We start from the raw sequence: 26,033 nt of genomic DNA on the forward strand, positions 1-26,033 counted from the left end.
CCCCGACCTCCAGGATATTGATAGTCACTAATATCAATATTCTATGCTTAGTGTTATCTCATTGACTGATATTATATAGAAAGAATATGCACAAATATGTTCAGGTAAGCACTCGGTAACCTAGTGGAGGTCGTTCCGCCGAAGTGCAAGGGGTGGAAGACCCTCCGCCGAAAAGGACGGAGCCAAACCTCCCACGCCGCTTATCGGCGCTCGGCATCGTAGCATCGGCCTCTAGTACAGCTACATATTGCGAGTCCAATGTTCACCCGCATATATACCTAAGTAGGTAGGTAGGCAGGTATCTTTACGTATAAATCTGTGATATTGGGCGAAAAGAAATCTCATTATTCTATCAGGTCTTCGGAATTATCCCTAGGGCACGTCCACTCCCAACGCCATAAAAGCTGAAAACAACCAAAAGCGAGCGCGCTTGCAAAAGAAGTAGGTATCATCGTAGTGTCGCCAGGCCAGCCCCGTTTAGCCCGTATCCCTTGCATCGTGATTACAGCCCACAGCTTAACCCCCTTTGTATCTTGTATTAGCAGCAATTTCCTCTGCCTCGCCCGCGGTTTAGAGTAAACACCTCTTCCCACTCGCGCATACCCCAATTCTGTGCGCGGTTCTTGCCTTTGCGTCTCCGCCTCATGCCGCCGAGGCCGACCTCATCTGTCGTCATGGAGCTCTTGATGCTACCGCCATCGCTAGCCCCCGCATTCCACATGCCTCCGTCGCCATACTGAATACCGCTCATCGGATCGTCTGGGTCGATCTCTCCGAGCTCAATCTTGGTCAGGATCATGCGTGCCAGCCGCGCAAATGTCTCGTCCACGCCCTCGCCTGAGAAAGCCGATACTTCCACCGTAACAGGTACGTTGACGCTACTAGCCCATCGTGACGCCTCAGTGGTTGATACCTCGCGGCCTTCGGGTGCTACCGTCGCTTTCATTTGCGTTCCGAGGGAAGCGCCTGCACTAGTTGTACCGACGGACGTGCTGTACGGTAGAGACGAACTCGTGCTTGACGGTGTGGGAGGAGGAAGACTCGTATCGATGAGAGTATCGTTGGCAAGATCCAGTTTATTTCCTGCGAGGATCATCGTCAAATTGGGTGAAGCTAGCGCTCGCGCGTCATTAAGAAATGGCTGTAGCGCCCTGAACGAGTTATGCGATGTGATGTCGTAGCATAAGATAGCGCCCGCGGCGCCTCGATAGTATGACCGCGAGACAGAGCGAAAGCGCTCAGTGCCTGCCGTATCCCATAGCTAGTATTAATATCAGCCACAGCCGCTCTATGTTACCATGGTAGATCTCAATACCTGTAGCTTTATCCGCTTCCTCCGCGGGCCAGTACCGACTTTAATAATCTTGCTGGCGAACTCAACGCCGATCGTTTGCGAGGAAAGAACTCGCCATTCGTTCTTGACAAAACGATGCAGAAGACACGACCTGCCGGGACCGCACTGTTAGCAAGTAGCCCATAATAGAGGCCCATCTTCCTACACACGGTTCCAAAAACCTGTGTTCGGGATTCGGGATGTCTTCTTCAACTCGAATTGGGATAATTTCGAGACTCACTTTCCAGTTCCGCTCGGGCCCAACAAGATAATCTTGGCGAGGTAATCATACATGCTCCCGAGCTCCTAGAACCACCGTATTAGCCATCGGATTTCTTTGCTTATCTCCCGCCTAAAGTTCGTTGCCGCATACCTGGTCGCCCGCCGTCCCCGTACTCTCCGTGCTAGCGGCCGATGAGCGTCTCGGACGCGTCATCTTGTCCGGCCCCTCGTGCGATATCGGCAAACAGGCCGAAACTCAGTTAAAAGTAGGAAACGTGGAATTGTCAATAAGGGCAAGTGGTCGAAACGGTTATTGAATATGCAGGAATTGGGTATAATCAAGGTTGCTGGTTAGGTTTGCCTTACGATATAAACTAAACCAAGGCTTAAAATAGTTCAATCCATGCCTGAAATGCGGTAGTTTCAGCTCTGCTTATCAGTGCTTGTGATCAACAAGTGACGAAACTAGGTGTAAGGTGTGGGTACTCTGCAGGGATTCGCCGGTATGTAGGTATGTTAGTGCTTGCTTAATGTATGTATTGTACAATACCTAGGTACACAGTACCTATTGTACCTCTCTTAGTCAGCAGGAACACCTCTTATCTTAGCTAATGTGCTGATGGGATAATTTACCGAGGCTTGCCAATTCTCCGTTTATCTCACTACCGCAACCGCGACGGCTAGATCCGGATTGTTCGTTTTATAAGATTAAGGCACCTAGATATTCATTATTATAAAACTCATAAGCCTAGCTCTGTCAGCTCCCATTTTCTTAAATATATTAGTTCACATTCGACTACTAATTGCCATTCTATCCGTATCAACATAGTCAACATGAAGATTGAAGGAAGGACATTTGTCGTCTCTGGCGGGTACGCAATTAACGTCTTTCATGCATCCAGAGTAAACCTCTCAAGCCAAGCTGACTATTTATGTATAGAGCATCGGGTCTTGGGCAGGCGTGTGTAGAGGAGATCTGTAGGAATGGGGGTAATGCTGCTATCCTAGATTTGAATGAAGAAAACGGCAATATAGTAGTCAATAACCTTCCTGGTGGAACGGGGAAGTTCTTCGTCTGCGACGTCCTCGACACTGAGAGTATTGCAGCAGCCGTCAAGGGAACCATTGAATGGGCACAGCAGACAGGGAAACCCTTAGGCGGTGTCATACCTGCTGCTGGCGTCGGTAACCCAGCCACGGTACGGAAGTTTCGAAACAGCTTGACGAAAAGGATGTTAACAGCCCAGTAGATATTGGATCGGGAGGCCAACGCCTTCAGTATGGACAGTTTTGATTTCGTCGTCAATGTCAACTTGCGAGGCACGATCGACCTGGTACGGCAGTGTCTCGTACATATTGCCAAAACCGAGCCCGTGGGAGCCGACAAGGAACGGGGTGTAGTCGTCATGGTGGCTTCAGTTGCTGCATTTGACGGGCAGAAAGGGCAAGTGTCGTATGCAGCCAGTAAAGGTGCAGTTGCAGCCTTGACTCTGCCAATGGCGAGAGACCTAGCACGCTACGGCATCCGTTGCGTAACTATTGCTCCAGGAGTGTTCGAGTCGCGAATGACGGCTGTGATGCCCAAGAAGCTATTCAAGGGCCTAGAAGCAGTCATGGAATTTCCGAGACGAGCAGGACAGCCCGAGGAGTTTGCCCAGTTAGCCCGGCACGTCATCGAGAATTCCATGCTGAATGGTACAGTGATCAGATTAGACGGAGGTTTAAGAATGCCAAGCAAGATCTAAGAGCAATACAGCATTGTCACAAATAACCAAGTTGCGAGAATTGGTGCAAATTTTCTTTTGGTGTCTTTTTTTCTGACTGAAGGAAACTGCAGAGAAACAACATCCATAACGATCTAACGAAAATGCAACGCAATATCCTTTCCTACGTATCGGGAAATGGGATCATGTGGTTCTCCACCTAGAACCCTCCGCGTAAAATACTCGACCGATCTACGACAAAGAACTATAAGCTGTGTGCAAAGGCAACTTGATCTAGGGCGATCTGCAACCGAGATAATATCTATTCAAGGCCAATGAGCAAGCTGGTAGATATCTTAATGGTTGCGGCGACGAAGTGGCGATCTCACTCGATTATGATGGGACCTAGGACCTGTGACAGGGGATCGCTCCCGGCGGCGGCCACTATCGCCATGTGGCCGAGCATTCAGTCTCTGAGGAGCCGAGGGCGGGGCGTAGGTGTACGCGTCGGGACGGCGTATAGTTGACTGACCTAGCCGTGAGCCTAAGGCTATGCCCTCTAGGAAGGCACGAGAGGCCAAGGGATCCTCTGCGATCCTGTTGCTAGGTCCGTTGATGTGACCGAACAAGTATTGGACTTGACTCATCAGAAAATTCTGTTGATCGTGAAGATTGTAGTTGTCGTAGCGGTCATTGGAGAAATTGCCAGGGGGTTGATAACGGCTGACACGATGCTCCTGCATGAAAGGAGCAACTTGGGTATGCTGATTATTGCGATGCTGTTGGGGGTTTGGTTTATTCTCCGTCTGCGCCGAACCAAACCCGAAGAAGTCGGGCACGTCTTTGTATATGCCCTGCTTGACAACCTCCGTAAGGATCGCTGCAGGTTTACCTGCCGGATCCTCGCACTTTATTACATATTAACAACGACCCGAGCAAGAAAGGGGGAATTCGGTGAAAACCGGGAGAAACGGAGAGTCTTAATATTACGTACCGGCAACTTGCGAACTTCTATTAGAGCCTTTCTGGAAATAGCCGTCTTTGCCTCGGAAGCCGTATCGTATGCACGTATATCGGTAACTATCAACCCCTTGAGACTGACAGAGCACTTACAACGGCCGTTGCGATCGTGCCATTCTGTAAACTGCGGGTTGAATCGTCTTTTCTGACACTCTTGGCTCAGAAGCATTGCAGGAGTGACGAATTTACCGTCTATAGCAGGGCAATTTACCGCATGCTCTGGCTCAACACCCCCTTGGCTACCGCTTTGATCTTGAGCAAGGTCGGATGGCCCTTGAGGAGGAACGGTAGCACCGTGAGTAATACCAAAGATTGGCCTAGAAAGGATGGGGCGCTTTAATACAACCTCTGGGGTGGCTATATTGCCAGCGTCGATGGGGCGGGCCGGTAGACTCAAAGATGACATTGTACTGCCTCTGGATGCAGTATTGACTAGAGGGATGAAGGCAGCTTGGGATCATAGTTAGAGCGATGTTAACTAGCAGGCAGGAGAAATATTGCGATGCTTACCATTCCGAGACGTGCCCCCCAAAGCAGTAGTGCTATCGCTATCTAATGATGGGCCAGAAACCTCTTGCTTGACCTTGAAATCGTCTTCAGATACGCTACCGACCCCAGGTCGACCATGGGGACCACTACCCCCAAGATCGATGACGAATCCTGCGGATGCGAATGAGGAGTTAGGACCTCCATAGGAAGTTGACGCTGAGCTAGTCGTCTTAGTCGCGTCGCTGAGTAACGCCTGAAATCCGGTACTGAAGGGTGATTCTATAATTGGTAAGCTCAGTGACTAAAGTTGAGGCTGACAGAATTGCCAGGTATGGTTATATTCGTCAGGTTGGATGAATGTCTTACCTTCACCTGGAGTCCCTTGGTTAAGGGACGACTGTCCATACACATCCATAATCTCTTCCGAGTTCACTTGAACTCAAAGGGTAATGATGGATGGTAAACCAAGGAGTAGATAGAAATTTGTGGGAAGATAAATGGCGATGTGCGCCAAGAGGGAGAAAGATGCACAATGTTTGGAAAGGAACATTAATAAAAAATGACGCAAGACGCGGTAGGCAGGAGGAGTTAAAATCAGCGTGAATTATATAGTTTTAGGAAGTCACGATGGCATAGTACTTGACTAACCTAGGTTAAGTACTTTGATACATCCTAAGGTAGGTGCCTACCAGGTTAGGTACTCTGTTAGTTCCCCAGGAACTAACATTGAACCCGCTGTCACCAGACAGCAGCAGCAGCAACAACAGTAGTAACAACAGCAACATGCTGCTGGCTTCAACTAATTATTACCAAGGCCACAGATCAACCACAATCACACTTTAACATTACATATTAGATACCCTAGGCACCTAAGGTACCTAGGTATTTACGGAAAGTGCAATGCTGTAACTTCTAGTTTAATTCATAAAGCGTAACGCTTCATAGTATCCATCATCACTGAGAATAGTGGCCAATGCTTCGCCCTTCTGCCATCGTAATATGTTTTGCACCTGCTGCTGATACCACTCCGTCATATGTTCCTCCTCGACGTAGCCCATGTGCGGTGTTAAAACCACCCGACTTCTACCTCCTTCCCCCCATTTCGTCGTCCTCCACTCGCTAGCCGTAGGTAGTGGCTCGATTTCGTATACATCAATCCCTATGCCACGTATTGATCCCTTCTTAGCTACCTCGAGTAAATCCTCTTCTACCACTATCGGTCCTCGTGAAGTGTTTATGAATAGCGCCGAATTCTTCATCTTTCCTAAATCGTTTGCTGTTATTAGACCTCTAGACCGGCCCGAGAGGACCAGCTGAACAGCAGCTACATCTGCAGAGGAAAACAATTCATCTCGACCAACTACCTTGAACGTCTTCTCTCCGTCTCCGTCCTCGACAGGTAATCCAGCAGCTTTGGCTTTCTCATCGGCAGCTTCCTGAGTCAAGTTTGGGCTCCATGCCACGACCTTCATCCCAAAGGCTATGTGCATGATCCTCGAGACAGACACTCCTAATCTACCAAGGCCAATACTGCCGTACACCTTCCCTGCCAATCCCGTTGCGAAAGTTGTCTGCCAACCTCCAGATTTCATGATAGCATCGTCTTGCGGTATGTTTCTGGCAAGCGCAAGGATCAATGCGACACAATGCTGTGTCGTAGAGTCTGGACTTGGCCCTTTCACATCAGTACCAGCCACGAGGATGCCGCGCTGGGAACATGCCTTCACGCTGATAGATGCATTGCGACTACCTGTAGTGAGGAGAAGTTTAAGATTTGGGAGCCGATTGATAAGTTCTTCCGGGAATGGCGTCCGCTCTCTCATCGAGGCTATAAGTATTAGATCTTTCATACATACTGATCTTCAAGAAAGACTCACAAATAATGTCGAACGGCTCAAGGCGTTTAACTAGCGCATCTTTGGCATCTTGAGGAGTATCATGGTGGTTGAATGGAAGTAGAGTATCGGTGAATATCGCCACCTCATACCCAGAGGTCGGTAAGTCCTTGAACGGGTTCTGAGAGAATTTTTGGTAGTCATCTAACACAGCAATTTTCAATGGAGCCATGATGAAGTTAGTGACTTGAAAAGTGGTGATGGTTATAATTATTCGAATTCTATTAAACAGCCATATGCTTCTTTTTCGATTGTCCTATGTAAGACGTAGTTCTTAGAGACATCTCCACGCGGAGACGATCACGCCTTCGTCTGCTATAATTGTTCTCCACTTTATGCCGAGTATCGCCGGTACCTCCGATGATACCCGATCTCCGACCTCAACCCGGCCCTGAATATGATAATTGTCCATCTCAATACTTTGTGGTCGTTCATTTCTCAAATGAAACGATAATCACCCATCTTATATAGATTATCAAGCATAAAAATACCTAAGAGAATACACGACAGCATTCGCTCCCCGGATAAGATTAGCGACCAATAATTCCAAACGTCTCTTGCTTCGGGCAATGTTGGGCTACTTGGGTTGCTATAATATAAGTTACGCTTGTGCTCTCGTACGTAATCGAATTATTTAAAGCCGTAGTTTGTAGGTTCGCAAAATCACATCTTTATTTCTCATTATGAGGCTCGTTAATATAGCTAACTACTCGGGCTATAAAAGAATTTACCGGCAACTTTTCTATCCCCGTCAAATATGCTGTCTTATGATATCGGTAGGGAAAAGAAAAGGTCTTGTTTTGAGACTAAATATAAGAACATAAGCCATCCATCATATAGCATAATCGACCGTAGCCCGTTTTCACGAATTAGTTTAAAGTCACCAGAGTTAAATCGAAGCGCTTCTTATTGCAAATAAAGCTAAGATCTACCACCTGTTTATACCATATCGAACCCTCACCTTACAAGACCTGATGATCTCAATATCACTTTGCCGAAAGGTCTTCTTACTGTGAGAAGAAGAAAAAGGTCGCGCGGCAACAAATGAGACCTTTGAAGATGCGGATGCCGGATGATGGTGAGATGATGAGATGGTGACACGATGACCAGCCCCTTCCTCGATCTTCTCGAAATCGCAAGTTGAAGTTTCGAGATCGTTTGCTCTTCTTATCAAAGCTTAAACGGATCTTGATATGGTCTCCTCTAGACATCGAATCACTGCCCAAAATCCTTCCTGGCGTTGCTCGGGCTGTGGACATGTCAACTCGGACATTTCCCTTTGCATCATCTCTGAAATTGCGCCTAGTTGAAACGCAGTCTCATCAGGCAATCCACCTTTCCGCAGACCGGCTGTATTCGCAAGAACATAGGCGACAAACCCTTCCTGTGCGCCGATGAGAAACCAATAATTTTGTTTCGGGGACCTAGCAACGTTATCAAGCCATAACCATGGCTGCAGAGCTACCAGGAGATCACTCGAATCGTTCATTTCCGAGGTTTCCAATCTCCGCTGTTGCTTAACCGTTTTGTCAACGCGCCACGCTATCTCAACAACTCCCTCTGATGGGCAAGTCACTTCGTCCATACCCAACACCGCATCCTCTGGATGGGGTAGCCCGTTTAAGATTCGCATAATTCTCACTGCGACTATGCCCTGCTCTGTTGCACAGTTTGCCGGGCTGTCTATGCAGTATTGCAACGGGGTCGCCGCTTCTATTAAAAGCGAAGGAAGGATTTGAACCGGTATACATGTAGGCTTAACTGGGTTATAAGCTATCCCTAGAGAGCAGTCCCCTTTCTGAAAAGCGATGGCCAGTTTAGCTGGGATTATTTCGGGGCTTGAGGGACTGTAGCCAGTAAATTCTGCATACCGTCCTCTCGCTGCTTCTCCATCGACTTCTCGGTGCTTTGAAGTCATGTTGCGAATCCATTCTTCGACCTTAGTTTTCTCCCTCAACGTAAATGCTCCAAACATCCTGCCACCCCAGCCCATCTGCCTGACAAGATTACTGTCTCTGGGGTTCCCTGGAACGATCCATTTTGATTGCGCTAAAGACGAGAGAAATAAATCTTTTTGGGTCTCCCAAAGGACTGGGTCTAACCACTCCCCCAGTTTTTTCCCGTTTGATCTTCCAATTCGCGCGGTGCAGCGTCGGTGTAACTCTTTCGCTGGATCGCACTTCTTAGAGAATATGCTCAAAACCTCTTCTCTGTGTTTGCTGACTGGCATGGGAGTAACCGGTAACATTTTCGCCAAGAGGTAACCAGCTTGTATTCGTTTCCATGACTGAATTGTTTCTGAGGGCTTAAGTGCACTAATAAAGCTCATAACAGCCTGAACTGCCATGGCAGTGTGGCCTGAATCCGCATTATCAATCGTGATATGCATATTGAAATATTCGGGATCCATCCCAATCTCCTTAAGCTCGTAAGCACATATCAACGTCTCGATCGTCGCAGCTTCATATGCCATATTGAAGCCTAAAATCTCCGGGAGGAAGTTGTCGGTCAAGAATCCGAGAGCTAATTGAGCAACTGCTGCTGTCCATACTCGCTCATCACGATCAGGGTCTGAGGCTAGTTCTATAAATTGTGCCGAATTTCCTGGTCCGAGAGCAAGACCTACGCTTTGTAGCAGTTTTGAATAGATATACACATGATTTCTCTCTAGAATACCATCGCCCAGCTCTTCTGATAATATCTGCCAAGCAATTCGGGTAGAAGGCCGCAGCCTCTCGGGAGTTCGGGCGTGATGGATCCTGGACAGCCAAGCTCCGTCGACACACCTCACTGGCGCGGACAGTCGTAACCACTGTTTTGCAGATTCGCTTGTATGGAAAAGCTCACGGCCTCCCCCCGATGACCGTCTTTTAAGGTAGGATGCCCATGCATCAGCAGTAGCAGCTTCTACGTCGGCTAGGTACGCTCTCAACGACTGTAGACAGAATTCTGGAACTGACAGAAAATTAGGCGTCGTCGACTTCAGGGCGGAATCGACGGTGATATCAAGCAGCTGGATGAGTCGTCCTTGTGCTTGTGCCAGAGCTCCCGGATGATCTTCTAGATTCTGAAGGCGATAATATAGGAGTTTGTCGTTCTGAAAGATGCTCTCTGCAGCCTTTCTTTCAACGATACCGGAAGCCTGAACCTGGCGGGTTGATATTCTTGCGCGTAAGAATCTCACCAAGAAACATGACAAACCCATAAATACACATAGGAAGATCAGCCAGAGCCCTCCCATGATGAGTGAGTGCATCATGGAATTGGTGGAAAGGGATTGATACCAATAAGTCTATGGCTTAAATGTTCAGATATATTTAATGCGAGGTAACTAAAATTTGAGCCGTGATATATCAAGGCCGGCTAAGAAATTGAAGTTATCTCGAAATAAGTGATAAGGATCAACAAAATTGTATTTAGTATGTGAGCTATCCACAAGAAACGTCAAGTCTATTAACGTAAAGAAATATAAGCCAGCTATATAGGGCCTAAGTACTGAAGGACGTCAGATGACCCCAACCCAGCAAGCCTCACTTAGAGATACAACATATTTTCATTTACACTGGAAATGGCGGCTAGATTCTGAAGAAAACGAAGCCAATTACATGCCGTGTCCTCCCCATGACCAACAACGGAGAGTCGGAATGGATTGAAAGTCGGTATTTGGCAGGATAGGGCACGACACGGAAAACGAGTGTGATATCCACAATTGCGCAGATCGTGACAGAGTCGTAAGTTGCGAAGTAAAACAGCATTAGAAGTAATACAAGCATGAAAAACTTGCTGTTTTAGTTTATGCAAGAACCATTGCCGGCGAGGCCAAGGCGTTTGAAGGCGATGGAATGAGTTATGGACATTGGGGAAACTAGATTATTTCTCCAATCAAGGTAGCAATTAAAGGTACCTTGATTCTTTGACATGCATAATGAATCTGCAAGCGCGGGATGAAAGAGAGCTACAAGATCGAGTCCGGAGTTTGTTGTAGTTACGGTCAAGCGAATCCATTTCCGATTCAAATCCCGCGGGCTTTATAGTATTAAATTATGATACCGTAAGTTGAAGCCCCTTTTTTTGTGGCTTTTGTTAAATACTACCTAGGTACCTAATCTAATTGTATACTGGTTTCTTTTAAAGACATATAATACATATTATTTCATCTAATAAAAAAATCCAGTTTAAAAGTTTATTATTAAATTTGAAGAGTTTTTGGTTTTTCTTTCTAATATTAACAATGAAAAATGGTTTAAAGCTAAGCCCTTTAACTTGTGTAAGTCATAGGCTTGTTATGTACGGTAATAATAACAATACAGTAGATAACTTTTGGTTGCATAGGTACCTAGGTAGGTAGTCAATTTGACACATAACAATGCCATTCTTAACATAACGCAAGCAGGTGTAGTCTGCTTTTACGGATTCGCTTATGGCCACCTGAGATAAGTTAAGCCAGGGATTTACAGGTATTATAATATAGGTTGCGCGTTTCGTGGTGCAAGTAAGCACGGCTTGCTACTTTAACGAATTCAAGTCTGAGGTCATCTGAAATGCTGTCATATATTAGGCACACTTTCAGCAGCGAACTTTTTGTCCTTTTTTTCCTAGGTAGGCGATATGCATCTGCACATGCAGATTGCAGGTCTTGGTAAAAAATGCATTGGACGAGGAGGAAGTTCAGTGGCAGATTCAAAGCCAGTCAAACTTGAAGTAATCAACATGAACGATCATTAGATCCAAGCCAGTCATCTTAAGTCTGCGGTAATTTTTCAATTGGTGATTTAATTTTCGTATATTGGACCTTTCCGGTTCTGGGCAATTTGGGCAAATGTTCTCATTTTGGAGCCTCATTTTAAGCCTCATTTCTCAGGGTTAGTGCCTGGCTCTACTGTTTTCATTCATGCTTTACCTATTCTTCTTACTGTCTTATTACACACGAGTAGTAACAGTTGGCTATTATTCATGGTAGGACATTAATTTATAAGACCAACGAACACTCCGTGTAAGAATTTGACCGTTATGCCATATATCCGCTGTGACAACCTGGCAGTTATACCTTACAAATTTCTAGACATCCCTTATCCTTCGTAACAACTGGCCATCGCCGCGTCTATCGATAACTGATTCAGGACATGATGGAGTGCCCTTCGGACGTACAGTCACGAGTTGATCTTATTACTCGGCGGATCGCACCTGAGGATATCCATGCCATAGGCCTACTTAAGCTGGCCCTGCAAAAGGATGAACCTGCAAGATGTTTGTGGGGTGGGTATATTCATAACAGTTACTGAGAGACTCTGCTGACTCGCATATCTCGAATAGCGACAGCGCCTACGGGCAGACGTAAGGGACATCAATTGGTATAATGGCGAAGCTAATTTGTAGCAGCTCATATCGGATACCTTATCCCCATGATTAAGTTTGCAGAATTTGCTAAAGCAGGAGTGGAGGTACGTGTTTAACCCCATTCTCAATACTCTTAAAGAAAATATAACAATGCTCTTTTGCTGACACGAATGATGTAGGTTGTCGTTCTACTTCACGAATTATTCTCGTATCTTGACAACGTGGAATACTCTATGGAACAGGTGACCCATAGGATGGCCTGCTACAGGTACACTGTCATTGCTGCCCTTGAGGCTATTGGAGTTCCTCTACAGAAAATACATATCGTAGAGGAAGGCACATATCATATGACGCCAGAGTTCATCCGAGACCTATGGAGACTTTGTAAAATTGTTCCCCAGCAGGCGGTCAAAGATGCTTGGAATCCAGGCTATGAACCTAATATGTTGAGTCCTATGCTCTGCCCGGCACTTCAAGCACTTGCGGAAGAATACTGTAACGTAGATATCCAATTTGGAGGCACGGATCAGGTATTTCACTGTCGATATTGTCACCTAAGGTCAACCGGGTGCTAACGCATATATAGCGCGGCCTCTTTAAATTTGCCGAGCTTTCTATGCCTCTTATTGGGTATGCTGATAGAGCTCGGCTTATGAACTCAATGTTACCGAGTCTTCGTGGAGGCAAGATGTCATCCTCTCATCCACCCGAAACGAAGATTATGTTTCAAGACCCCGCTCCGGTCGTTAAGGAGAAGATTGAGAAAGCTTATGCTGAAGCAAAAAGCACTGATCAAAACGGGGTCTTTGCTCTAGTAAAGGATATGTTGCTTCCAATTCGACTTCTTCAAGCAGAAGGCATTCTAGAGGTCCGAGGGGATCATGGAGAGTGTAGGTCAAAAGGGCTGGTTCTGCCCGGAACAAATGGCCGACCCCCGAAAGAATATATCTCTATTGACGAGATAAAGCATGACCTTGAGGCCAAAGAACTGGCCTCGGAGACTTTCACAACTGCCGTTGCCGACGCGGTAAACAATCTACTCGACCATGTTCGGCAGGCATACGCAATGAATGAGGAATGGCAAAAATCAGACAGATACGGATACCCTGAATCAGCGTGATCCCACACGCCCCAGCTTGTTCTTCTCCCTGAACTATATTCTGTTAGTCATGGGTTACAATCTACCTATAGTTACTACCTTGATTAGTACTTTACGATCATTACATATTCTAGTTGCACTTCAGATCTGAGAGCACGAAGAAAAAGAAATTTTTGATGAGGTGCTAAAAATGTTGATATGTACGACTCAATTCTCTACGTGATTTGATTTCAAGTATTATTCGTATTGGCTTTTGCCTCCTTGCGCATCGTACCCTCCCCTAAAAAGGCTAGCAATTAAGGATTGATGCGAGATACTTCCGGACGGAAAGGTTTTCCATATATTTTATCACAAATAAGGTATGCTTAGCCATGGGGTGTCTAGATCCGGTGGGAATAATATAGAAGGTTGTATTAAAAGGAACTTAAGGAGCGAGGAGGCAAAAGCTAGCACTGAAACGTGGAATAATTTCGTAGCTAAACTCGGCAATATGGAATGTACGATGGTGCACGTACGAATGAGCAACGAGTCACAGGAAAAATGATATGTGGTAGAAAACCGTTAATAGACCTGCATTTTCAATATATACGAAGAGAACATGACCGTGACTTTTGAGTATGTTCCCAATCAATCGAAAAAGTAGTAGGTACAATGCAGAAAGGCAATATTGGTTACAGTCTATTGATTGCAGTATATCCTTAGGCTATAAGGGGCTGAAGCTATCCCCGTCAGAGACGACACTTCAAGCTTTAGAAATTCAGAAAGTACTAGCGGGTGCAATTGCCTCGTCTTCGCCAGTCTCCATCCAGGACATCTTTAGTTGCTGTTCTGGTCGAAGAAAGTAAGATATGTAATACCTCTTTTCAAACCCGTCCGTTGGCTGAGTTACCCGATGGATAGGAGAATGGAACTTCATCCTCGAGAGACGTTTTAGAGAGTCCGCAACGTTAACAAGAGCTAATGGAGGCTTTGGTGGCGCAAAAGCCCACCCTTCTGCCAACTCCGCATGAAGACCCCAAAGATCGTAAAAAAGCAGAGTCAGCGTACCACTGTCTGTGTGCTTATTTTCTTTTACATTCTCCAGCCGTTCTAAGGACGGCTCATAGACAAGCTTTAGACCACTATCGCTGATCTCGCCTGGTCTATGGTAGTACTCAAAGCGATCTGCGCCTTGTAGATTCAGACCATCCGAGAGACAGGACAGCATAGTGAGGCAGGCAGTGTGCATACTGGTACTGAACTCTCGAAGTTTCTCTTCGCTCTCTCGTAGAAGGTAGGGTAGGTTGCAGGTTCCTGGCACAAGCTCGTCATATGCCATCTACCGTAAATAAAATTGTCAGTGGGCTTTTAAATAATAGATAGAAGAAGGGACGAGAGCAAATACTTCAAAGGTCTCATCGCAGCCGCCATCCTTATACCTAGTAGGTTATCAGCGCGGAGATCTCAAACAAAGGGGTTTCCAATACTCAACCTCGATCCTGATCTGGGCGCTGATCCAACCTCATGTCCTTGACTTTCAGGTCATGAGGTTGGTCGAAGTATTGCTGGGTAGTCGAGTAGACGTCCTGCAGATTGCGAAGTCCCTTTCGTCCCTGTTCAGAATTGCCCAGGTCGAGGTAGAACAAGCCATGGCCTTGTGCAGCTCGTAGTAGTCTTTTGATCTCGCCTACATTCCCAATCTCGAGCTGGTTGAGATCGAGAGTGTCTAGTAAAGCAACTGGGACTTGTACTCCAGTACTCATGGTTACTGTAGAGAGAGCGGTGGACATGACGGGCTATGGAAAGTTAACGTGTAAAGGATGAAAGCTTTGTGGTGGAAGCAACGTGGCTCTGTCTATACCTTTACGTTGCGGCTTAAGCGTTTAATACTACGACCTTGACGTATTTAATGGGCACAGTTAACAGTAACATCAATAAATGTATGCAGGCGTCGTCTCAGCTGAACTGAGACTTCAATATATTAAATATACGGGCTTCATGGTGCTACTCACGCCACGTAATGCGTGGCCCGTAAGATTATATGTCGTACAACAGACACACATTTATCATTATCTTAATAAATTCAAACCCCGTGTTTCGGTGAATCTCGGGATTGCAGTTTGAAATACGGAGGGAAATTATAGCCTTAATACCCCTTTTCTTTTTACAAAATAATAATATACTAAAATATTTCATTACTGAATTAATATTTGATATGTATTAGTGATCCGTTTTATATAATTCTTGAATGTATAGACCGGGTTACTTCGTTTACAATCAAGTGATATAAAATAATCTTTACCGATATAAAAAACAAGGTGGTTACGTTGACTAGTGATCCCCAAGGACGTCGGAATATTCTTGTATTATTTCTCTTCACGCAATATCAATCATGCCACCAAAATCCCTTCTGCGAGTTCTTATCATGGGTTCCGGTCCTCGAGAACACGCAATAGCCTGGAAGTTATGTCAATCTAAAACCGTAGAGCACGTTTATGTCGTTCCTGGAAATGCCGGCACCGCTATGCTTGGCAAAGCAACGAACATCACTAATGTAACAGTATCTGATTTTGCCCGTGTGGTTCTTCTAGCCAAAGAGCTGGGGATAGGTTTGGTGGTTCCCGGTGCTGTACAGTACTTTGTAGACGATATCGAGGGCTACTTTCGAGGCAGTAAGCCGTTTAAATTCCGTTATTACCTACTTCACTTTTCGCGCAGATGGCTAACATTACCTTTCTGCCTTAGCCGGTATCGCTTGTTTTGCTTGTACCAAAGAAGTAGCCCAGCTCGAAGTCTCCAAGCCATTTGCCAAAGATTTCATGATTAGACACGATATTCCTACCGCCCGATACCAGAGCTTCACGGCTGCAGGAGTCGAAGCTGCGAAGGACTACATACTGCAAGTGCCATACCCAGTCGTGGTCAAGGCTGCGGGTCTCGCTGGAGGTCGAGGCTCGATCATTCCATCGTCAAAGGAAGAGGCACTTCAAGCAGTCGACGATATTCTAGTGCACCAAAAGTTCGGACGCGAGGCTGGAAGCTCTCTAGTCGTCGAGGAGTACCTTGAAGGAACGGAAGTTAGCATTCTTACTCTCAGCGATTGCAATGGACACACGTGGACTTTCCCTACTCTGCAGGATCATAAACGCATGTACGATGGTGATATAGGTCCCAACACCGGAGGTTTGGGTGCTTATGGTCCAACTCCGTTTGTCACGCCGACTCTTATGAAGGAAATCGAGAAGTCCATAGTGCAGCCTGCCCTAGAAGGACTCCTTTTCGAAGGTATGAACATCCTGTTCTAGCGTCAACTACTTTCGGGCTCATTGAAGAATAGGTCTCAAGTTTGTTGGGTGTTTGTACACCGGACTCATGCTCACATCGTCGGGACCGAGAGTCTTAGAGTTCAACGTCCGCTTCGGCGAACCAGAGATGCAGTCCATGGTACTACTTCTTGACGATGAAACTGATTTTGCAGAGGTTCTGCTCGCGTGCATCAATGGAACGCTGGACCAGGTACACATTGATACGGTTCCTGGATTTGCCTGCAATGTAGTCATGACGGGGGAGGGCTATCCTGACCCCGACCTTGATCATGGCGGAGAAGTGATTGAGATGAGAGATACAGGTTCTGGTGAGAAACCTCGGAATAATCTTTGGATAGCCATACTGATTGCAATTTTAGATGCCGTTTTCTTTCATGGCCAGACTAGAATGGAGGATGGAAAGCTCACTACTGGAGGCGGAAAACCTCTCACATGTGCTGTGATTCGCGATACTCTTCGAGAGGCATTAGATGCGGCATATGAGGGCGTAGCATCGGTTTCATTTCGTGGTATGCATTATCGGAAGGATATTGCGGCAAGGTATGTTCAAGCTTGCAATCTGATTTAAATGTCTACTAGTCAAGTGCAGACTACCTAATTTCTCCGATTACAGAGCACTTATTCATTCCTAAAAATCACTAATACCTCTACTCCTTGCTATCTATGGTGATGCCAGGGGTTGCATTCAATCAAGAATTCCATGGCAATATGAAAATGGGGAAGTGTATTGATGAAGTCACTAAAGATTGGCCAGTGAGAGTGAAGAGAAACAAGGAAAACTCTCTCGAATACTACCCAGTTACCTGATCAGAAATAAAGTCGTACTTATTTCAGGACCAATATATACCAACGTCCTAATAGTACGTATCAGTTGTGTGACATCTTCTTGTGAGTGTATTTAGTTGATCCGGACCTTGATTTAAGTATAAATGAACAAGCAAGCCAGTCCAGATTAAACTCCTGGCTTTTCCAGCCGGAGCTCAATGAGGAGAAATACCTAATCTCGGCAGTTCAAGATAACGATATCGACTATATGCCTCTTACAAGCTATCAAGCAGGGCGCTCTAGATGACTTGAAATCGCTTTTTCAACCATGTCTCTAAAGACCCTTTGTCTTTCACATTGCTCTAGATAGATAATATATTTGACATCAAGTATGTCTTTCAATAAGGTGTTCTTTTCTGGCTCCTGAATCTCCCCTTGTTGACTAAGGGTTTGCATGACTGACCATAAGCTACCTGTGCCGCCGGTGGGAGTCTTCATGGTGGCCGTGGCCCCCAATATAGCGGCTCCAAAGCAAACTGCAGCGCCTGCTTGTCTGGGGATTATGACTGGCATGTCACAGGATGTTGCAATTAGCCTGATCAGGTTAGCATTATTAGCGACGGACCCAGAGATAAAGAGTGAATTGATTTCAGTCCCGGCTTCGTTCATTATTGATATTACATGACGCATTTGAAGGGCAATAAACTCCAGGACGCCGTAATACTGAATAGCAAGGTTGTCGATGCTTTTGTCTCCCGTCAGTCCCACCACGGATCCAGACATGGATGGATCGGCTATTGGCGACCGGTTTCCATACAAGTCGCCATAATAGAAGTAGTTTCGTCCGAGGTAGGATATGTCTGGTGCCTCGCTTTTGGATCGCATGTGTTCAAGGTGTCTATCAAGGAAGTTGTAAATGCTCAAATCCGAGTTGTTGGCCAATGTCAAGGCAGCATCATATGCTGGATGTACCTCAATGACATGCTGAAGTAGCATTCCTAGAACACCGTCTTATATTAGTCTCTTCACCGCAGAGGGCCTCGAACGAGTTCTATAAGTCGCAACACCATAGGAACACATACCTGTAGCCACCTGGCCACCTTCAGACATCCAGTACCCCGGTAAGATCCAATCTTGGTAAGGGCCCCATATACCCTCCGCAAACACAGATTTTCGCGATGCGACTATGTAGCATGCGGATGTACCAGCGACTACGGCCATCCTCGAATGCAGAGGGAAATTTTGCTGGCCGTCAAAACTTAACCCTGCTGTTCCTACCCATCCCGAGTATGAATCAATCGTCCCGACTCCAACTTTAACGTCTGGCTTAAGACCAAGATCACGAGCAGATTCTTCACAAAGATGGCCCGCCGAGGTACCAGCTGGAGGTACTCTTCCATGCTATTAGAGAGTTAGGGACGTAAGAAAGAGCGTCCGCATTTCAACTTACTCGACACACTCCTCCGACTCTTTTGAAATCGTCTGCAGCTAGGATTTCGAGTTGCACGGCCTCCAAAAATTCTCGGCTCCATCCTTTTGCCGTGCCATCCACACCAATATGCAATGCGTCTCGGGTACAAATTTCAGTGCAAGAAAATAGTTGGTTTCCCGTGGCGATATACGTTAGCGCATCATTGAGGTCGTAGAACTTGCACCTTTCGAAGTCGGCTTCAGACATGTGGTGCTTCAACCACAATATCTTAGGTAACTCCATAAGAACTGACACCGAGCCGCCAAAATATTTCAAGAGCTCGTGCTGCGTCTTGTTGATAGCCTCAGCCTCTACCTTAGCTCTTTGGTCCATCCACAGGATGACATTGTGGTCCTTGTCGATACTCTCTCTTCCACCAGCAGCTACTGGCTCATTAGTGTCGTGGGTGAAAATAGCAAGCGAGCAAGTTGCGACGAATGCTATGCTGCGTACCGATTCGGGTTGAATCCCACTCTGCGACAGAGCCTTATTTACAGCATAGCACACACTATCCCATATGTTGCTAACGGATTGTTCCTAGAACGAATCGCTTTAGAATAATCATCGATCAGAGTGCAGACGACCCACGTGTATGTCTGGTTGTGGCTGCCACTCGTCTATAGCTTTGAATGCTGAAGCAACTGACCTCCCGTCCTCATCAATGATTAAGGCGCGGGCGGAACCTGTTCCGACGTCCACACCGATATGATGGTGTTTGGAACGGTATATGAGACCATGATCGCTGTCCATTTCGCATCCGGCCCGATGCTACTTTTTTGTAATGGGGAATGAATCATAGGAACCACATATGGACTTGATGATGGTAAGAATAAGAAATGTGGATGCGATAGCTACCTACCAAAGGTACTATTCAATATTATGTAAGACGGCTTTTTCGGTTATAGAGAGTACGATTAGGTAAAACTGTAGCGGAATTGCTGGATTATTACCTAGCGCTTTGGCGCTGTCTCAGTATCGAGTTGTGGCGCCCTTTAATCGCGGCGTGGCTAAGGTTAAAAGACATAATGATGTAACTACACTTTTTAATAACTTTATAGAAATTTGTTGCAAAAAAACACCTTGTAGCATAACGAATAGGTAGTGATATTAGCTTAGGTTTTTTTTTTCTTTTTCTAATAAAGAGTACGTACCTGATTTTAGACTACATAAAGCTCTATTTGTATAAGTCGGTAAGTCGGGCAAACTTCAGCCAATAGGGCAAACACAAAGTAGTGAGGTTTCACTAGCTTCAAAAATTGGTCCCTCTACAGAGGAAAAGCAAGCTTTCCAACTAGCGGGAGGATCTAGCCTTAATATACATGTGGGGTACCACGTGACAACCATGATTCACACCTAATCACTGTAAAACTGTAACAGTATGAACATATTTGACTTTACCACCTTCTAGTCGAACCTCGTGAGAATCCGGCATGTTCCCGAGCGAGTCGAAAGAGCAGAGGACGTCCACGGACCCCATAGTCTCATCAATCACGTACCGCCGGTTGCCGTTCGGCTTCTGGCTTCCGCCGTGAGGGAGCGTCGATCCACAAGGCCGCGTTAACTGAGATCCCTCGACGCGCTCGCAGTCCGTGCCCCATGGGATGGAGTCGGCAGCCTTAGCATCAGTCCACATATCCAGATACGCGTCCCCCACGCGCTTGAGCTCTTCCCTACTAACTCTCTGCCCCTCCTCGAGCGTTCCCCAGTTCTCCTGTTGGATGTATCCTAACGTCTTCTGGGCGTTGAAGAATAGAGCGCCCGTCGTCGCTGCGATAGTGTCGATCAAGGCGATCGAGCTGGTGTCGTTGTCCTGGTGCCGAATCTGCGTCGAGATTACGTATGGCTTAGAGCCGGTCGTCGAGATCAGCATTGTGTAGCTCGCACACGCTACCGTGTCTGCTGTAGATCTGTTGAGGTCTATCTTCAAAGGTTGGCTTAGCACGCCAGTCTTTATGTCCGATGCCTTGTTATTCTGCAGGTAGGTAAAGTTGGCGGCGGATAACTTGAGCCCGTCGATACTTCCGCTGGTTTGAGCGGCGATGTAACTATTTGCCGCAGCCAGTAGTCCTTCGCGAGTACACTCTGCTGAAGCTAAAGTCACACCAGTCGCTAGAATCGTGATAGCCGCGACGGCCAGTCTAGTGCTCAGTCTAAACATGGCGAAAGTTCTCTACTATTCGCCAAAGGATATTCCACTGCTATAGCTTCGGGGGATACTGTTTTATCTTCTGGAGAGTCGTATGAAGTTAACAAAGTGGGTGTGGTGGGAGCTACTGACGTTAAATAGCAATATAGCCAATTCTTGACGGAAATATTGGAGAAACCCCCAAGTAATATGCCGTACTTCATGCGGAGGTAGTTCCCTTCTATATTGAGGATCCCCATGTGGAATATATTAATGCAATTTAAATGTTAGTATGCTTTGAGAAGTTATCTGAATTAGGATATGTATTGCTTTAAGATCGAAGCAAATGCCCGTCGCTTGACCGCATTCCTTCCTATGAGGTAGTGGATGGGAGAAGGAAAATGAGTGTTTAAGGAATATAGTTACAACATATATATTATTGGACTAGTATATTTAAATTGCTGCTACCCAGCGTTCCAAAGCAACCAGAATTCGAATATAGAAAGGCATTGCTATAAAGAAAATTGCTATGAAGAAGTCATAACGTGAGAACCTATTAGAATAGACTGCCTATGGAGCATACGCAAAGTCCCAGAAACCTGGAAATCCTGATTCAGACAACCACGTTTCATTTAATCGAAATAGATATCCCTAGCTAGAGGCCCCCAATGCGTTATTTCACGATTTTATGTTCCTGACTAAAAGTATCTCGGCCATTTCATGCCCAGCATTTATTTAACTTCCTTTTCTAAGCGGTGACCACGTCGACTGTCACGACTAGACTCATACCCCGGTCTGATGTCCCATGAAATATGCCGGCTAAATACACCGGAAGAAACTCACGCGGAGCATGCAGGGGATGGTGATATCGAACGTTAAATTTCACCGATTCTTGTGGGGTAAATGTGCCAATCCTACGTAAAGTCCCTTTTTCATGTCGTATTTTCCCCAATATTATGGGGGGGCGGATATTATGTATCCTGGGCAGAATAGCGTCAAAAAATATAACCCCATACTGGCGCCACTACAAAATCAGGTACGTCAACTACGCGGCTCATCTTCTAAGAATTAGAATTATTAGATACAGCTCATTCGGTAGGCTGTTTTCTGAGTGAATGCTTAGCTGGAGATATCTCGTGATCTCCGTATATGCCTAGCGAACTGTCCAAGCTTTTCAAGCTTGAAAATGGCGAGCTGAGAACGCAGCTTCGTTCACCACGACTCATGGGTTCTATCCTAGCAGTCTCCATTCCATATTGGAGAAGTAGCATTGCCAGGGGACAAGTGAACCTAGTATGAATTGGGTAGAGATCTACGTAGAATAGAGATATATAACGGGCGCGCAGCGTCTTCGTAAAAGGATAGAAGGTCAAGCGTTGGTTAGTAGATTCATACTACTGCACGGCTCCTATACAGCAGCGAAGCTGCTACTTCTGACGTTCACTCTACGTATGCCATCAGTCAAGGCGTATCTCTGACAAGCATCATGAAGCGTCCAGCGACGTCGTTAGCCCTTCTCTCGCTCCTCAGCGCCCAGGCGCTGGGGAAGATGACTTTCCCCGACTGCGTTAATGGGCCTGAGATCTTGACGGCGAATCTTGTCTGCGACACATCTGCTAGCCCCTCGGAGAGAGCAGCAGCTCTCATAAGTGCTTGGAATACTACAGAGAAATTACTTAATCTCGTGGAGTGAGGCATCCCTAAGAGTACAAAGAAATCCCCTATTCGAAACTAACATAGCATTAGCCAGAGCCAAGGGGCGCCGCGTCTGGGATTGGGCGCCTACGACTGGTGGAACGAAGCCCTTCACGGCGTCGGAATTTCTCCCGGGGTGGAGTTTGCACAGTCGGGGGAGTTTTCTTATGCCACCTCCTTCCCTATCCCGATCCTGTTGTCGGCGGCATTCGACGACGACTTAGTTCGTGCTGTAGCCGAAGTCATTAGCACCGAAGCTCGAGCATACAGTAATTCGGGACATGCAGGCCTCGACTACTGGACGCCGAACATTAACCCCTATAAGGATCCAAGGTGGGGGCGAGGTTCCGAAACGCCAGGCGAGGACCCGTTTCGCATCAAGGGTTATGTCAAGGCCCTGATAGATGGCCTACAAGGCAGCGAGAACATCACAAAAGTGATAGCGACTTGCAAGCATTATGCGGCGTACGATCTCGAGTACTGGGGAGGCATAGAGAGATATGAGTTTGACGCGATCGTCGGAATGCAGGATCTGGTAGAATATTACCTCCCTCCCTTCCAGCAGTGCGCGCGGGACTCCAAGGTAAAATCCATCATGTGCTCCTACAATGCCGTCAACGGAACACCCGCTTGCGCTTCTACATATTTAATGGAGACAGTCCTTCGCGACTTTTGGGAGTGGAACGATGAGAGCCAGTACATTGTCAGCGACTGCAATGCTATCTTAAACTTCCATCAGGATCACAACTATACGACCACGGCAGCACAATCGGCAGCAGTAGCTCTGATCTCCGGAACGGATAATATTTGTGAAGTCGGCAGCACCACCGATATCAACGGGGCATGGAATCAAACTTTACTACCAGAAAAAGTTATCGACCAAGCACTTCGACGTCTGTACGAAGGACTTATCCGCGCAGGATATTTTGATCCCCCAGATGCTACTCCATACCGGTCTCTATCCTGGAAAGATGTCAACACCCCCGAATCGCAAGCTCTTGCCATTCGATCCGCCGCCGAAAGCATCGTACTAAAGAAGAACGATGGGATTTTACCCCTAAAGGTCGACAATGCCACTTCAGTGGCTTTGATAGGTTTTTGGTCGGACGCTGGAAACTCTGTTATGCTCGGCGGATATTCTGGGCTGCCATCTTATCTTCACGGACCACTGCAAGCAGCTCAGCAACTTGGACTCCACGCAGTAAATGCTACCGGTCCTATCAACCAGAACGCCTCAGACCCGGATACGTGGACCGGGGCCGCTCTAGAAGCCGCGAATAACTCAGATATCGTGATATACTTTGGTGGGAACGACAACACGATAGAAGCAGAGGGGCTCGACCGTTTCTCTATCGCTTGGCCTAGCGCCCAGTTTGCTTTGATCCAGAAACTTAGCGCATTAGGCAAGCCATTGATCGTCGTCGAGCTAGGCGATCAAAATGACGACTCGCCGCTCCTTAGTGATGATAATGTCAACGCTATTCTATGGACGGGTTTCCCCGGTCAGGATGGAGGCACGGCTGTCTTTGAGGTTTTAACTGGTAAGACGGCGCCAGCTGGCCGACTACCCACCACTATGTACCCTGTAGGATACGTAGATCAGGTTCCGATGACGGACATGAGTCTTCGGCCGAGCGAGACAAATCCTGGAAGAACGTATAAGTGGTACGATGAGGCCGTATTGCCCTTTGGGTTTGGTTTACATTACACTACGTTCGAACCCTCATTCGCATCTGATGCTTTTGCGGGGAAAGCATACAATATCAACGAGCTGCTCGCTGCGTGTAGCGCGAAATACTTGGACCTCTGTCCCTTCGAGACTGTAGGAATCTCCGTTAAAAACACCGGAAACGTGACCTCGGACTTCGTCGCCTTAGCTTTCCTATCTGGAGAATACGGGCCTGCTCCCTACCCGATCAAGGAGCTTGCCGCATACACACGTGTTAAGGGAGTAGAGCCGGGAGAGGCAAAAGAGGCCAAGTTGGGCTTGACATTAGGGGACTTGGCTCGCGTGGACGAACGAGGAAATACCATCTTGTACCCTGGAACTTATAATTTTCTGCTCGACGTTCCGACACAGGCTACGACCTATTTCGAGTTGACTGGGGATCCTAAAGTGCTGATCGAGTTCCCACAGCCGCCGGCTGACCTTGGGGAAGGTAATGGGCACGAGAAATATACGCCGAAATGAGTAGCTCTGGTACGTGATTCTGCTCTCTAAGTTAACTCATAGGGGCGGGAGTCGTAAAGTTCTTAGTGCTGGAAGTGCTGTTAGCGGCTATTTTCGAAGCTACCTACTTAAGTTACCCATTATTGGCGAAAGAGATAGTTTAGCTATAGTATCTATCCAGATCTTTATAAATTCCAAGTACTCATAATCAGCGTCTTTATTTCCAGTACATGGTGTCATTGATGGGTATGAACAGCAGATATTGTCCTCTCACTGTTCTGCTTAGTTAACTCACAATGAAGTCATGGATAGAGTATTTAAACGTGCTTATCTTGCTCCTAACCCTCAATAAAAGCCACATCGACCTTATTATCGCAGAATCTACAGACAATATCGGTAACTGAATCTCAAAATGTCCACACCTCCTCACCTTAAATTAAGCGTCCCATTTTGGGAAACACTCCAAGCTAACATGGAAGATGATCTCGCACGAGGCTCGGCATCACTTTACTTTAGAGCATATGGCCAAGCAGACCGCGTCCTTCCACCTAGCCAGTGGCGAGAGGTGGAATGGACTCTCCAAGACTTTGCTTATTTCTACGACTCCCCAGAATATGAGTCGGCTAGGTCGGATTACATAGACCAATGTCTCATGGAATATCCGCTTGCCGCGTTTCCGACGTGGCAGGAAGTTGTCGATGGAATGCAAGTTCTTTTCACAAGACCTGATGCGATCGTTGATTACATGTTTATCAGGCCCAAGGTATGGATAAATAAGGAAATCTGGCGACCGCTTGACTATGCCGTTGCGTTTATCTTAAGACTTCTTAACCATCGGGAGCACATCCAGAGCGACGTCGTTGACGAGGGTGAGTTCGTTGATGGAAATGACTACTGGATGGAATGGCAAAAGACTTATGCCCAATTTCTCGGCTCGGTTCAACCGTTCTATAAGCCCTGGGATAGCTCGGACAAATGGACGGCAGCGTTTCTTCTATACCTTAAACTTCAGTTTGAACATCAGACCCACGTGAAGGCACTTCTAGACGGCGACCCCAAAGTCTTTGACGCTGCATACATGGAGAACAAGGAAGGTATTGAAGTTGACCCCAAGGCAAAGGAGAGGTATATTCAGATAGAGGCTTTGAACAAATACCATTCCTAAGCTGTGTGTATCTAGCCCTTATAATATTACTTCAGTTAGTGCTGATTGTCTGGCTTGATACGAAGCAGCATTTCGAACGATTCAAGAATGCCTTTACGGATACCGAGAGGAGACACGGTCTTGGGCGCATTTCATCCAAGGTTTGAAGTAAGAGTTTATAGTTTTAGTTATTGCATTGCAATTCAAGCGAATCGTCTTTGAATGCTATATTCTAAAAATCCCACGGCAAGTAGTCATGA

At 46.5% G+C, this 26,033-nt stretch overlaps 12 protein-coding genes across 12 annotated transcripts; 5 read left to right on the top strand and 7 right to left on the bottom strand.

Moving 5' to 3' along the window:
- Positions 1-240: 240 nt before the first annotated feature.
- Positions 241-2,043, bottom strand: F4813DRAFT_359320 (P-loop containing nucleoside triphosphate hydrolase protein). The gene is made up of 4 exons (XM_049243314.1): positions 1,707-2,043; positions 1,575-1,639; positions 1,316-1,445; positions 241-1,261 (listed from the first exon to the last, which is right to left on the bottom strand). The coding sequence occupies exons 1-4, from the start codon at positions 1,767-1,769 to the stop codon at positions 539-541; spliced, it is 981 nt and encodes a 326-aa protein (XP_049099673.1). The 5' UTR covers positions 1,770-2,043; the 3' UTR covers positions 241-538.
- A 164-nt stretch (positions 2,044-2,207) lies between these two features.
- Positions 2,208-3,457, top strand: F4813DRAFT_72124 (3-hydroxyacyl-CoA dehydrogenase). Its single transcript, XM_049248824.1, has 3 exons — positions 2,208-2,427; positions 2,496-2,754; positions 2,806-3,457. The coding sequence occupies exons 1-3, from the start codon at positions 2,390-2,392 to the stop codon at positions 3,298-3,300; spliced, it is 792 nt and encodes a 263-aa protein (XP_049099674.1). The 5' UTR covers positions 2,208-2,389; the 3' UTR covers positions 3,301-3,457.
- On the bottom strand, positions 3,289-5,227 carry F4813DRAFT_72155 (uncharacterized protein). Its single transcript, XM_049248826.1, has 3 exons — positions 5,134-5,227; positions 4,253-5,046; positions 3,289-4,166 (listed from the first exon to the last, which is right to left on the bottom strand). Exons 2-3 carry the CDS (start codon positions 4,682-4,684, stop codon positions 3,615-3,617), a joined length of 984 nt encoding a protein of 327 aa, XP_049099675.1. The 5' UTR covers positions 4,685-5,046; positions 5,134-5,227; the 3' UTR covers positions 3,289-3,614.
- F4813DRAFT_72134 (D-isomer specific 2-hydroxyacid dehydrogenase) lies at positions 5,228-6,934 on the bottom strand. The gene is made up of 2 exons (XM_049248825.1): positions 6,645-6,934; positions 5,228-6,595 (listed from the first exon to the last, which is right to left on the bottom strand). Exons 1-2 carry the CDS (start codon positions 6,832-6,834, stop codon positions 5,685-5,687), a joined length of 1,101 nt encoding a protein of 366 aa, XP_049099676.1. The 5' UTR covers positions 6,835-6,934; the 3' UTR covers positions 5,228-5,684.
- Positions 6,935-7,836: 902 nt separating this feature from the next.
- On the bottom strand, positions 7,837-9,903 carry F4813DRAFT_396229 (uncharacterized protein; the record flags this gene model as incomplete). Its single annotated transcript, XM_049247805.1, has 1 exon — positions 7,837-9,903. The coding sequence occupies one exon, from the start codon at positions 9,901-9,903 to the stop codon at positions 7,840-7,842; it is 2,064 nt and encodes a 687-aa protein (XP_049099677.1).
- A 1,606-nt stretch (positions 9,904-11,509) lies between these two features.
- F4813DRAFT_359332 (tyrosyl-tRNA synthetase) lies at positions 11,510-13,278 on the top strand. Its single transcript, XM_049243315.1, has 5 exons — positions 11,510-11,918; positions 11,976-11,996; positions 12,042-12,103; positions 12,179-12,529; positions 12,586-13,278. Exons 1-5 carry the CDS (start codon positions 11,786-11,788, stop codon positions 13,117-13,119), a joined length of 1,101 nt encoding a protein of 366 aa, XP_049099678.1. The 5' UTR covers positions 11,510-11,785; the 3' UTR covers positions 13,120-13,278.
- Positions 13,279-13,855: 577 nt separating this feature from the next.
- On the bottom strand, positions 13,856-14,867 carry F4813DRAFT_389450 (uncharacterized protein; the record flags this gene model as incomplete). The annotated part of the gene is made up of 3 exons (XM_049246838.1): positions 13,856-14,416; positions 14,483-14,516; positions 14,599-14,867. The coding sequence occupies 3 exons, from the start codon at positions 14,865-14,867 to the stop codon at positions 13,856-13,858; spliced, it is 864 nt and encodes a 287-aa protein (XP_049099679.1).
- Positions 14,868-15,502: 635 nt separating this feature from the next.
- F4813DRAFT_396234 (putative bifunctional purine Ade1) lies at positions 15,503-17,035 on the top strand (the record flags this gene model as incomplete). The annotated part of the gene is made up of 5 exons (XM_049247806.1): positions 15,503-15,749; positions 15,823-16,362; positions 16,415-16,711; positions 16,763-16,943; positions 16,993-17,035. 5 exons carry the CDS (start codon positions 15,503-15,505, stop codon positions 17,033-17,035), a joined length of 1,308 nt encoding a protein of 435 aa, XP_049099680.1.
- A 418-nt stretch (positions 17,036-17,453) lies between these two features.
- On the bottom strand, positions 17,454-19,389 carry F4813DRAFT_380798 (FGGY-family pentulose kinase; the record flags this gene model as incomplete). Its single annotated transcript, XM_049245599.1, has 4 exons — positions 17,454-18,166; positions 18,251-18,569; positions 18,619-19,176; positions 19,228-19,389. 4 exons carry the CDS (start codon positions 19,387-19,389, stop codon positions 17,454-17,456), a joined length of 1,752 nt encoding a protein of 583 aa, XP_049099681.1.
- A 607-nt stretch (positions 19,390-19,996) lies between these two features.
- F4813DRAFT_389453 (uncharacterized protein) lies at positions 19,997-20,797 on the bottom strand (the record flags this gene model as incomplete). Its single annotated transcript, XM_049246839.1, has 1 exon — positions 19,997-20,797. The coding sequence occupies one exon, from the start codon at positions 20,795-20,797 to the stop codon at positions 19,997-19,999; it is 801 nt and encodes a 266-aa protein (XP_049099682.1).
- A 1,349-nt stretch (positions 20,798-22,146) lies between these two features.
- F4813DRAFT_72236 (glycoside hydrolase family 3 protein) lies at positions 22,147-24,841 on the top strand. The gene is made up of 2 exons (XM_049248828.1): positions 22,147-22,453; positions 22,511-24,841. The coding sequence occupies exons 1-2, from the start codon at positions 22,251-22,253 to the stop codon at positions 24,648-24,650; spliced, it is 2,343 nt and encodes a 780-aa protein (XP_049099683.1). The 5' UTR covers positions 22,147-22,250; the 3' UTR covers positions 24,651-24,841.
- Positions 24,842-25,041: 200 nt separating this feature from the next.
- On the top strand, positions 25,042-25,794 carry F4813DRAFT_389455 (uncharacterized protein; the record flags this gene model as incomplete). Its single annotated transcript, XM_049246840.1, has 1 exon — positions 25,042-25,794. The coding sequence occupies one exon, from the start codon at positions 25,042-25,044 to the stop codon at positions 25,792-25,794; it is 753 nt and encodes a 250-aa protein (XP_049099684.1).
- Positions 25,795-26,033: the final 239 nt, after the last annotated feature.

The sequence above is a fragment of the Daldinia decipiens genome (genome assembly GCF_022478715.1).
Source record: "Daldinia decipiens strain CBS 113046 unplaced genomic scaffold F4813scaffold_16, whole genome shotgun sequence".
Lineage (NCBI taxonomy): Eukaryota > Fungi > Ascomycota > Sordariomycetes > Xylariales > Hypoxylaceae > Daldinia > Daldinia decipiens.

Coding starts and splice junctions, on each gene's coding strand:
- F4813DRAFT_359320 (XM_049243314.1), bottom strand. CDS start 1,769: ATGACGCGTCCGAGACGCTCATCGGCCGCTAGCACGGAGAGTACGGGG. Junction 1,446..1,574: donor GGCCCGAGCGGAACTGGAAA/GTGAGTCTCGAA, acceptor CGGTCCCGGCAG/GTCGTGTCTTCTGCATCGTT. Junction 1,262..1,315: donor GGAAGCGGATAAAGCTACAG/GTATTGAGATCT, acceptor TATTAATACTAG/CTATGGGATACGGCAGGCAC.
- F4813DRAFT_72124 (XM_049248824.1), top strand. CDS start 2,390: ATGAAGATTGAAGGAAGGACATTTGTCGTCTCTGGCGG. Junction 2,428..2,495: donor ACATTTGTCGTCTCTGGCGG/GTACGCAATTAA, acceptor ATTTATGTATAG/AGCATCGGGTCTTGGGCAGG. Junction 2,755..2,805: donor GCGTCGGTAACCCAGCCACG/GTACGGAAGTTT, acceptor ACAGCCCAGTAG/ATATTGGATCGGGAGGCCAA.
- F4813DRAFT_72155 (XM_049248826.1), bottom strand. CDS start 4,684: ATGTCATCTTTGAGTCTACCGGCCCGCCCCATCGACGCTGGCAATATA. Junction 4,167..4,252: donor TAGAAGTTCGCAAGTTGCCG/GTACGTAATATT, acceptor TATGTAATAAAG/TGCGAGGATCCGGCAGGTAA.
- F4813DRAFT_72134 (XM_049248825.1), bottom strand. CDS start 6,834: ATGGCTCCATTGAAAATTGCTGTGTTAGATGACTACCAAAAATTCTCT. Junction 6,596..6,644: donor TGAGCCGTTCGACATTATTT/GTGAGTCTTTCT, acceptor TAATACTTATAG/CCTCGATGAGAGAGCGGACG.
- F4813DRAFT_359332 (XM_049243315.1), top strand. CDS start 11,786: ATGATGGAGTGCCCTTCGGACGTACAGTCACGAGTTGATCTTATTACT. Junction 11,997..12,041: donor GACAGCGCCTACGGGCAGAC/GTAAGGGACATC, acceptor AATTTGTAGCAG/CTCATATCGGATACCTTATC. Junction 12,530..12,585: donor AATTTGGAGGCACGGATCAG/GTATTTCACTGT, acceptor ACGCATATATAG/CGCGGCCTCTTTAAATTTGC.
- F4813DRAFT_72236 (XM_049248828.1), top strand. CDS start 22,251: ATGAAGCGTCCAGCGACGTCGTTAGCCCTTCTCTCGCTCCTCAGCGCC. Junction 22,454..22,510: donor AAATTACTTAATCTCGTGGA/GTGAGGCATCCC, acceptor ACATAGCATTAG/CCAGAGCCAAGGGGCGCCGC.